The following is a 10393-nucleotide window of genomic DNA, read 5'->3' as shown; positions in this document are numbered from 1 at the left end:
CTTTTGTTTGCTTTGGACTGCGAGCAAACAGAACTGTGGGAAAAATCTTCTTGTTGTTTTGTTCCATAAATTAAAAAAAAACCAACATAAATCCACTTTCATTAAAAACATAACCATGCAAAAAGTGCAAGTGTGATGGCATCTGTAAAACTCCTTAAATTCATAAAAGAAGTAAAGTATTTTACAGACCTTTGCCATAATGCACATGCTGTATTATTTCTCAGTCTGTTTCTATTTTATTATTTCAGTGTCTCCCAAAATTAAAGGATGCACTGGTCAATGAACACGCTTCCCTTGACTCCGTATATGGAGCTGGGTGTACACTCACTGAGCGGCCTTCTGTGGACTCTACTGCTTTTGTTTCTGTGGCACTGTTATCGGATGGGCTCTGACCTGCCAATACCAGGCCATGCGCATGCTGGAAAGCTCAAGTCAAGCTCAAGGAGGTCCATGATGTCCCGTAGCGGTAGCTGTATTGGAACAAAGTGCAGTGCACGATCCAAGCTGTCCAGGAGTGATCAAATTAGTCCCTTTATTTCCATGGAAACAGTGGAAGACGATGAGCAGGGACGGGGCTACCTCACCCCAGTCCTGAGTCATGCCTTGTTCCCTGCCCAGGCATCTGCAGAAGCCAAGAAGTTGTACACAGCCCTGCAGGAGTACGCCAAACGCTACAGTTGGGTGGGCATGGGCCGCATTCATAAGGGCCTCCGTGAGCAGGTATGCTTCCAAGTGGACTGTAAGAGTTGTTCCACAATGGTTTAAGATTTCCAGAGCATGCATAGCTGCAGAATTTTTTGTGAAAGTTGTCAGTCAAATGCCTCATTAACAGCTGTGTTCTTGAAGCCAAAGAAAACAAAAGAAAACTCTGCCAAGAAATAATCACAGCTTTTTCATTTGTCTCACTTTAGGTCAGACTGAATGATCACTCTGCTATACAGAAGCCTCATCTCTTCTTCCTGCCAGATGTTCCAAGTGTGCCTTTTTTCCCACGTGACGCTCATCGACATGACATTGAAGTCTTGGAAGCCAACTACCCTGCGATCCTGGCTGAATTCCAGGCTGTTTACCAGAAGGGCATTGACTCAAAATTAGGCTGGACCTGTGTAGGACCAAAGGTATGCAATAAAATCCTTCAGGCCAACTGGGAGAAAGTGATGTAATGCACCATCCAAAAATAATTATCTGTCATTCAAAATACCATGGAAAGAACTTAGCAAGTCCTGGAAATCTACTACACTTCCTGAGATATATTTTAGTAAGAACTGGGTGCACAAGTTTGAATTTATTTTGGATTTTCTCTAATCTACAGCATAAAAAGTACGCTGACAGCCTCAGAGTAAAAGTGAAATTTGTTTAAATCAAGTTGCACATCAGTGCTTTTGATAGCCATTAACAAACTTCTGACAAAATTCTGGCCAGATATTTGTCCATTCTTCTTGGTAGAATTGGTAGAGTAAATTTAAACAGTTTTTTCTGGCTTGGACCTAACTTTGAAAACTAGTCCACAAATGGACTAAATTTCTGTCGAGTTCAAAGATGTAGATTCTGGAGCAGGGACTTCTTTCTAGGTTGGCACCCTCTCAGTTCATGGCAATGTAAAACTGGCTTCATCTCATCTGAGGGTGGCAGTTTGTGTCTACTTGGCAAAGTGGTGACACATCTGCATAACATAACTGAGTATTGGTCAGTCAAGCTGTAGCTTGACAGCTTGACTGTCAACCTGATATATACTTGTATATATTTGAGCCTGTATGCATACTTTTGTGTGGATTAGATAAAATCCAAAATAAATTGAAATGTGTAGACCCAGTTCTTGTTTTCTAAGGCAATTAAAGATGTGTGCTGTAAAATCATTCCACCCTGGAAAAAGAAGTGTTCCAAGAAATCATTAAAATCCCCAAATTACTATGACTTCATGCCCACGATGAGTGGATGTAAGCTTGTGATCAGAACTGTTAGAAAAAAAAGAAGAAGATCTGAATCAAATGTTAAATACGGACTTTTATCTTTTTCAGGGCCAAGCTGTGTTTCCTTTGTACAGCGCTGGTGTCTCTGTGGCAGGAAACTGCCGTGCCTGTCCCTGCACCTACCGGACACTTCTGTCTTTACGTACTTTTATAAACAGCAACTCATTGGGATCAGCAGGATTTTGGCTGCTGGGCCCTGGAGCAACTTTGGGAAGCACATATGGACCCACTAATACACGCCTGCGTTGTCATCTGGGTATGTAATGGACTTATAGTTACTGTGGATAATGGAATTTGTTTATTCTGTTGTAACTATCCACACTACACTAATACATGGATTTATCCTTCTCTACCTAATGACCTGTTTTCATGATGTTTACATCAAAGTACGCACACACACACACACACACACACACACACACACACACACACACACACACACACACACACACACACACACACACACACACACACACACCTCTCTCTCTCTCTCTCTCTATCTATATACATATATATATATGTATATATCTATATCTATCTATCTATCTATCTATCTATCTATCTATCTATCTATCTATCTATCTATCTATCTATCTATCTATCTATCTATCTATCTATCTATCTATCTATCTATCTATCTATCTATCTATCTATCTATCTATCTATCTATCTATCTATCTATATCTATATCTATCTATATCTATGTATATATATATACTGGTTTATCACCTGTAGGACTTCAGGGTATGTATGTGTGTGTAGTTCAGGAATTACCTCAAGTTATGTAAATTATTAGAAGTTCATTATGCATAATGCACTGCGCGAGCAATAACAAAGCAGTATTATTGGATTTAAGATTTGATGGTGGAACTGTTTGGGTGCACATAATAAATTGTTGTCAGATCCTGATGCACTAAAGAGAAATAGAAGAATAACCAGATTAAATACTAAACCATTGCATAATGTGATACTTCTCTGGTCAGGGTTGAGGTTCAGTTCCCTCTTGTCATTTTTGTAATGTGATCCATCTGGCTATAATCCTTGTTGCTTTAAATAAAAACAGGGTTGGAAGCCATGCCCTTTTAAGTAAAGGGGAAAGCATAATGCTGTGTTTTTAAAACCAAAGCTGAAAGACAGACGTCGCTGTTGTAGGTCTGCAGACTCCACCCCTGTGCGAGCTGGTGGTGGGAGGGGAGCCTCAGTGCTGGTCAGAAGGACACTGCCTCCTGGTTGATGACTCCTTCCTTCACACTGTCTCCCACAAGGGTCAGTGAGTCACAAATGACTTTGAAAAATGAATTAATTTGTGATCACAACAGGTATCTTGGGAAAACCTTTTAGCTTATTGCATTTAGTAATTAACATGTGACCAAATGTTAAGATGTAAAATGTGGTGGGAAATTTAAAAAAAGATTTCTGCTCAATTTTCATGAATTGTTTTAGATAAGTATAAATAGCTATTACGTTTTTTAAAATGCTAAAACTATATCTCCGTCTCCTTTTAAAGGCCCTCCAGATTCTAGACCCAGCGTCATTTTGAGCGTGGACCTTTGGCATCCAAATGTGGCTGCAGCAGAGAGACAAGCCCTGGACTTCATGTTCAGCCCTGACCTCTAAAATGTTTTTGTTTATCTGTGTACTTGTATACAACATGAAGAGATGCCTTACATTAGACCTGGTTGTCCTGGGACATGCATCTCATTCCAGTAAATTAACTGCTGTGTGAATCTGCCTCAAGAATTACACAAGCCATTAGCCATGCTTTCAAGTGCTGTTGGATGTAGGGTCTACACCGATATTTACCACATGAATGCATTACACTGTTGTTATTCAAGGCTGGATGCTAGGCCACAAACTAAGCATCACTTGAAAGCACAAAGAGCAGATCCAGCGTTAGCACCTTGGCATCATAACTTTATGCATGTGAAAACTACTGGAGTTTATTTTCAACTGTTGATGCATGTGCTAATATGCTATGGGAATGATTCAACCAGAAAAACTGTGAAAACCAAAAAAAAGATAAATATTACAATTGTAATGTAAAATTATTTTTATTTTCTAAAACTATTGCCAAAAATATTTTGACTAATATATACTGTGGTTCCTTCTTTTCCTATGTACAGTCCTCTGTGTATGCTTGGATATTTCTATCTAGAAGTGCTTTCCTATAGTTTTGTTTATAACTGATTGCCATGCAGTCGTTTACATATTATACGACATATAGTACTGTGCAAAAGTCTTGATCCATCCGTCAGTTCTTTATATTTTGCTCGGAAAATGGGACGTAGGTGCAGTGATTTATTGGAACATATAAGAACACACATGATAATTCAGTAAATAAGGTAAAAATAGAATTGTAAAATTATAATAAGCTTGAAATTCAATATTTAATATTTAATATTAAATTGATATTTAATATCAATATTCAATATTTAATATAGACACAATAATAATAATAATAATAATAATAATGATGATGATGATGATGATGTTGTGTGGCTCAAAAACTTTTGCACAGTGCTATATATGAGGCTTTTGTCAATGCTGTTTGGAAATCAAAAACCAAATAAATGATCAAACCATTATTGTCTTGCTATATATAATCAGTCAGTACCAAGGGGCCCAAATATCATCTGGATGGATGGATATACAGATGGCAGTATGCATTCATGCTTTTATGTTGTTTACAAAATTCTGACCCGCTATCTTATTGTCACACTGGAAACTGAGACTCATCAGGGAACATTTTTCCTGCGCAATGTAGTCTCAGTTCCCTTTTTTCAGCTGACAGGAGCAGGACCTAGTGTGTCTTCTGCAGCTGTAGTTGCTTTACGATTCCATGTTATGCATTCAGAGAGGCTCTTTTGCATACCTTGGCTATAAGAAGTGGTTATTTGAGTCATCGTTGTCTTCTTTGAAGGAGTCTGACCATTCTCTTGTGACCTCTGCCATTTTCAGCTGGAGAACTGCTGCTCACTGGATATTTTCTCTTTTTTGGTCCATTGTCTGCAAACCTTAGACATGGTTAGGTGGGAAAATCTCAGTGGATCAGCAGTTTCTGAAATACTCAGACCACCCCATTTGACATTAACAACCAGGCCACGGTGTAAGTTCTTCATGACCATTTCTGCATGCCTTAATGCAATAAGTTGCTGCACTGAATATTTGAATATTCTTATTGTATATATTTCAAAACATAATTATTTAGGTGAAAATAATTATTTAGGGACATGGGTAAGTTTATAGTCTAAAAAAAGGTATGCAGTCTTAAACATATCACACAAACACTTTAATGAATCTGTCTTTTAATTCAGAACATCATACTGAAACACATTCCCAATAGTTTAGGTCATTTAGCCCTTTTTTGCTTCCTTTTTTCAGTCGGTAGATAAGAATTAGTGTGCCGATTTTGTCTTATCTGCCATCTGTTCCTGTGAGGGTCCCATGATGGGGATTACACTGACTGAACTAATCCATCCCAAAGAGACAGATTATTCCCGAGACTGTTTAAATGCAGTTGTATGGGAATGATTCATTCAGCAGGGGACATTTACTGAAAAAGAAATAATGAAGCTTTCACAGTCATTAGCAAATAGTATAACAATTTAAAAGTGAGTAAAAGAAGATTTTTTTTCAAAATTAAGGGATATGAAGCAAAAAATATTTAAAAATAAAGTTAAACCCATATTGTAGAGATATTTGTATGCCACTAATAGCATATTGCAATATTATTAGTCATCCAATCATAATAAGAAAGAATAATTAAGTAGAGTTTTTTTCTGCAAATGTAACGAAGTTCTATAACACACATAATTTGTCATTACCAGCCTTGATATTAGTCTTTAGAAACTTAACCATTACATGTAAGTCTGAAAGATGAAAATAGCTTTTGTCACAGGCAAGAACTCACATGCTGTTCTTTTGTTATGCAACAGAATTAACAACTATAGAGGGATTTTCTAAAGTGAAAGATGTCTAATATGGAAAGTGGTAGAAAAATAAATCTCTGTTTACTATCACTGGCAGTCTGCTGTTTGGAAATTACATCAGTCATTAGTATTCAACTGGAAATAATCTGCTTGGTCTATTATTGAGAAAAATTTCCAGTAATAAATAAAATTACATGGAAACAGCCATCCTTCAGAGGTTTATTACAGATTTTGCAGTCTCGACTTTGAAGAAAAAAGATGCTGAATGTTTTTTACTCAAGTCATCACAGCAGAGAGAAAAATGGGATACAACAGCTTCAGCCTTTACACAACCTGTCTATTTGCCATAACAGGCAAACTAACTAGTTTGCCTGTCCTGATCATAGAGGAAATAACTTCAAGCTGTGACTGTCAGTAAAGAAAATATCACCCATCCCAGGGTAACATCTGTGTCCTGTTCTTCTTTTTCCCCAAACAGCTGAGCCTGACTGAGCTTATAAGCAGACAGCAGACAGTGGAGACACAACCAAAGAGCAAAACATTACAACAGCATGCATAAATAATACTCATTGTTCAATAAATATTACATTTTTTTTTACACATATACAAAACATTATATTAATTATGTTAATTTGGTCATGGAAAAAGATGATTATTAATTTTTGTAACTATTTTTTTTTCAGATATTAATTTAAAGGTGCCAAAGCAAAAAAAAAAAAAAAAAAAAAAAAAAAAACAATGGTGCATCTCTACCACAATCATCATATATGTTTTAATCATCTCACATGTCACAGAGCCATAAAGAAACCTAATCTCTGATGTTTAATCCAAATAAGGGTCATTAAAATCCAAGAACACAGCACCACTTAGACTACACCTCCTGTCTGGTGATTAGCAGTAAAAGTGGGGAAATGAGTGTATCTGTTCAGGGAATACAGTAATTAGCGTGTCAGTAAACTCCACTGCTAAGTTAAACTGCAAATCAATCACCGTCTGTAGTTTTACATAAATTGCAATCTTCTTTCTGAGTCAAAAACAAGAATTTTATTTATTTTAACAGAAAGGATCACCAGTTCAGCTAAACATGCAGTACTAATATAGGTGAAATATCAGTATGCACTGCAGCCCACCAAGTCTTTCCAGATCATAAATTAACTTAATATACTGTAGAGTAGCTATTTCTAATATTTTATATTTATTCATAAATTTTAAAAATCTAACAATGACACAGATACAACCTGTTATTTTTAAGTTGGACAAGTTCAGGGCATCAAGAAAGAAGGGGACAAGTGACAAATATACAAAATCTTGTCTGGCTTCCTAGAGCTAACCAATTTTAACAATAGCAAATCCATAAATTAATAAGTAAGTAAGTAAGTTTAAAAAAAAATAATGAGTGCCACATTATCTAGCAGCATTACCAGAAATTACAAAATAACAATAACAGAAAAAGTAATAAAAATACATCCGCTCCTTTCTTCATTCCTTTGTTCTCATTTCTGTGACATCATTTTCACAAACTCTGCAAAGAAAATGAACACAGTTTCAATAAGCTGTTTTCTTCTAGCTCCGTGAAGCTACAAATAATTATTCATTCTTATGTAAATGTTGCAGCCTTGCAGCAGAATTATAGATGACATAGATTTGCCAGCAAGATTGAAATACCGGTAAATATGTGTGTAATATGTTTTTCTACCGAGGACTGTCACAGTATTGGCAAGACAAATTTTGAATATGTACTTGTCAGAACAACAAAAGCACAAGTTAAACTAATTTCCTTTTCCTTGAGGTGACTCTAATTATAAATTTGCACTATATAAGTTAAACTAAGCTGAATTCACAACTTCTTTATGTTTCTTTACCTTTCCTGTTTCACAGTTATAGTAATAGTAAGATTATTATGTGAGGTAACACAAAATAATATAAAAAGTTGCTGTGAAATTAAATCATTTTTTGTGGTCTATGTTTGTTTAACTTACCCTCAAAGTCAACTGTTCCATCACCGTTGTTGTCAGCCTCCTTGACCACTGCATCAATTTCATTTTTGCTGGTGTGTTTGCCCAACAACTTCACCATAGCATGTTTCATCTCATCAGAAGTGATAGCACCATCGCCATCTAAATCAAACTGCAGAAAAGAGGAAGAAGCCATCAAAATATTGCAAACCTTGAGTTCTGCTGCATGAGTTTCATGCTCTAACAAAGGTTTTTAAGGTAAGTTCATGCACTGTCCACCATGGGGTGCCAAAGACCACAAAGTGAGTCAAAGGTATGCTTACCTCTTTGAAAGCATCTTTGAGTTCCTTCAAACCAATCATCCCTGCAGTTTCATCCAGAAGCTTGGGGGTCATTAGTTCGACAAAATCCTCAAAGTCCACCCGCCCCCCAACTGCAATAAGATTTCGATAACATACCTTAAGCAGGGCATTTGTCTTCCTGTGATGATGGACTAGAATTAAATACATTACAATGGTGTTTCTTTAGGTTTCATAAATGTCCATATGTACACACACTGACATACAATGAGCCAAATGATCATAAAAAGCATTATGATGACTAATGTTATTATACCCATATGAAATAGATAATGTCAGCTTTATTAAACCATTTTCAAGTCAAGTTTCCAGAAACTTTAAGAAGAAATGACGCCATGTTTCTATTTGTGTTTGTAGAAAAATAATAACAGAAATAACAGCAAAAAACAAAAACATAATCAACAAATATTGGACTTTATTACCTATTTAAAAATGTCACAGAAAACAAGGTGTTTTTTAACATCACTGTTATATTTGTCTGTATTATTCTTCATAAAATGTGATGGTTAGACTTGATTTTCTTCAGTTAATAAACTGTAGGTTTTAGTTTTACTTTGTTGTCACACTACTCACGGTTCATGTTGATGTTTTGACTCAGTTCTATCAGCTCCATTTCAGTTGGCATATAACCCATGGTCCTCATCAAGTTCCCCAAGTCTTTACAGCTTATTAAACCATCCTTATCCTTATCAAACTCTACAAAAGCTTCACGTAACTCTGTGGAGCATACGATTTGAGGAAAAGTGAGAAATGTAAAGAATTATACAACCCTTTATAAAGTAAATATGAAAGCAGAACATATAATTACCTTCTATCTCATCATGTGTAAGTGCTCTTGACTGCAAAACAGTTTACATGAAAATGATATTAGTAATGCTTCAGTAGTGCCACAAATTTGACCTATTTGGTAAACATCGGCCTCAATGAAGCACTCTTCATCTGTTGTTCTTGGACAGATGTTACCAAATCACGCAACACATCCTCATCCCTGGGGACAAACGACTCTTTCTAAAAGTAACAGTCATGCACGCTGTGTATTTCTGCAAGGCTCCTTAAGCTCTGCATGCAAATATATAATCATGTTCCCCGTGTACTAAGTGACTAATGACTTTGAGATATGTAAGTGTGTATAATGTATTTAAACATTACTGCAATAAATTATTGTAAGCTAAGAGAGGGAGTCAATGTCACTCAGGCATGATAATTTTAACTGACTTTATTTTGAATTTGAAAATCTTTAATACAATTGTGTAAGTGAAATACATTTATAGGTGTTTATGTAATTATACTTTTGTCTGGGATATTCTTCTAACTGTTGCTGTCTTTATTCCCCAATGGTACATGTTTTAACATGTGTTATTATGTTCATATACACCCTTGCATAGCATGTTCTTTAGCTACAGCATCTACCTGATCATATTTCCCGTGCAGAATGTCCTGTGTAGATCATAGCCTTCATTTGGTTAAGCTATGTTTGTTAAAATTATGTATAAAGTGTCTTGTTACTATTAAATTAGAAAATGTATTCAAAGAAAATGAGAGAAAAAGCATCCTGGTAAGGTACCAAGCAAAAAGTCGGCCTTGGAATTAGTTCTTTAAGCCTGTTTCCTCATTAGCTGAAAATTCTACGATATAAGAATTAACATAAGAACCAAAAATTACAAAAAAATAATGAATTTCTGTTAACAGAGAGAAAAAAAAGGAGATTTAAATAGACTTATGTCTAATCTGCCAATTAGAAATTTAAGATAAAGCCATAAAATCATAAAATCAAACTGAAATATCAAATCATAAAAGCATGTTTACTTACATGTCTCCTTTTGCCTCCTCTGAGAAAGATGCAGGGTTGTTTAAGACTCATGATGCCAGATTCAGTCAAGATCCCTGAGCTATGTGTATTTGTGAATTTCTTTTTTATAAAAAAATAAATTCCTTCTGTTTTTAGTGTGAGCGAGTGAGAGTACGTGTGTGTGTGTGTATGAACTGAGATCAGCTGCGGTCCACATACGCCAGACGAGACGAGGGATGTCTCATATGGATTATCTCTGCCGCTTTGGTCTGGAAAAGAAAGATAGGCTTAAATGCTGTGCATATAGACAATTTCACATACGTGTTCAAATGTTACCCTGTACATAAAAAAATAAGCTTTTAATTTTGTTACATCAGTTTTATTATCTACA

The 10393-nt window shown here is 35.8% G+C and overlaps 2 protein-coding genes across 2 annotated transcripts; one reads left to right on the top strand and one right to left on the bottom strand.

Annotated features, from left to right (window-relative positions):
* Positions 1-381: 381 nt before the first annotated feature.
* On the top strand, positions 382-3733 carry asphd1 (aspartate beta-hydroxylase domain containing 1). The gene is made up of 5 exons (XM_031732676.2): positions 382-720; positions 912-1118; positions 2019-2226; positions 3123-3236; positions 3478-3733. Exons 1-5 carry the CDS (start codon positions 382-384, stop codon positions 3585-3587), a joined length of 978 nt encoding a protein of 325 aa, XP_031588536.1. The 3' UTR covers positions 3588-3733.
* Positions 3734-6654: 2921 nt separating this feature from the next.
* cabp5b (calcium binding protein 5b) lies at positions 6655-10162 on the bottom strand. Its single transcript, XM_031732677.2, has 6 exons — positions 10024-10162; positions 9022-9052; positions 8787-8930; positions 8178-8287; positions 7879-8026; positions 6655-7421 (listed from the first exon to the last, which is right to left on the bottom strand). Exons 1-6 carry the CDS (start codon positions 10072-10074, stop codon positions 7393-7395), a joined length of 513 nt encoding a protein of 170 aa, XP_031588537.1. The 5' UTR covers positions 10075-10162; the 3' UTR covers positions 6655-7392.
* Between the last annotated feature and the right edge of the window lie 231 nt (positions 10163-10393).

This window comes from Oreochromis aureus, linkage group 4 (genome assembly GCF_013358895.1).
Source record: "Oreochromis aureus strain Israel breed Guangdong linkage group 4, ZZ_aureus, whole genome shotgun sequence".
NCBI lineage: Eukaryota > Metazoa > Chordata > Actinopteri > Cichliformes > Cichlidae > Oreochromis > Oreochromis aureus.
Note: the sequence above shows the minus strand (reverse complement) of the source record. Positions and strands in the feature narration are given on the sequence as shown.

Excerpts from the sequence above, each read along its gene's own strand:
- cabp5b (XM_031732677.2), bottom strand. The coding sequence starts at position 10,074 with ATGAGTCTTAAACAACCCTGCATCTTTCTCAGAGGAGGCAAAAGGAGA. Across the intron at positions 8,931-9,021 it reads TACACATGATGAGATAGAAG|AGTTACGTGAAGCTTTTGTA; the intron begins GTAATTATATGT and ends TATGCTCCACAG. Across the intron at positions 8,288-8,786 it reads TCAAAACATCAACATGAACC|TTGGGGGGCGGGTGGACTTT; the intron begins GTGAGTAGTGTG and ends ATCTTATTGCAG.
- asphd1 (XM_031732676.2), top strand. The coding sequence starts at position 382 with ATGGGCTCTGACCTGCCAATACCAGGCCATGCGCATGCTGGAAAGCTC. Across the intron at positions 1,119-2,018 it reads GGACCTGTGTAGGACCAAAG|GGCCAAGCTGTGTTTCCTTT; the intron begins GTATGCAATAAA and ends TATCTTTTTCAG. Across the intron at positions 2,227-3,122 it reads ACGCCTGCGTTGTCATCTGG|GTCTGCAGACTCCACCCCTG; the intron begins GTATGTAATGGA and ends TCGCTGTTGTAG.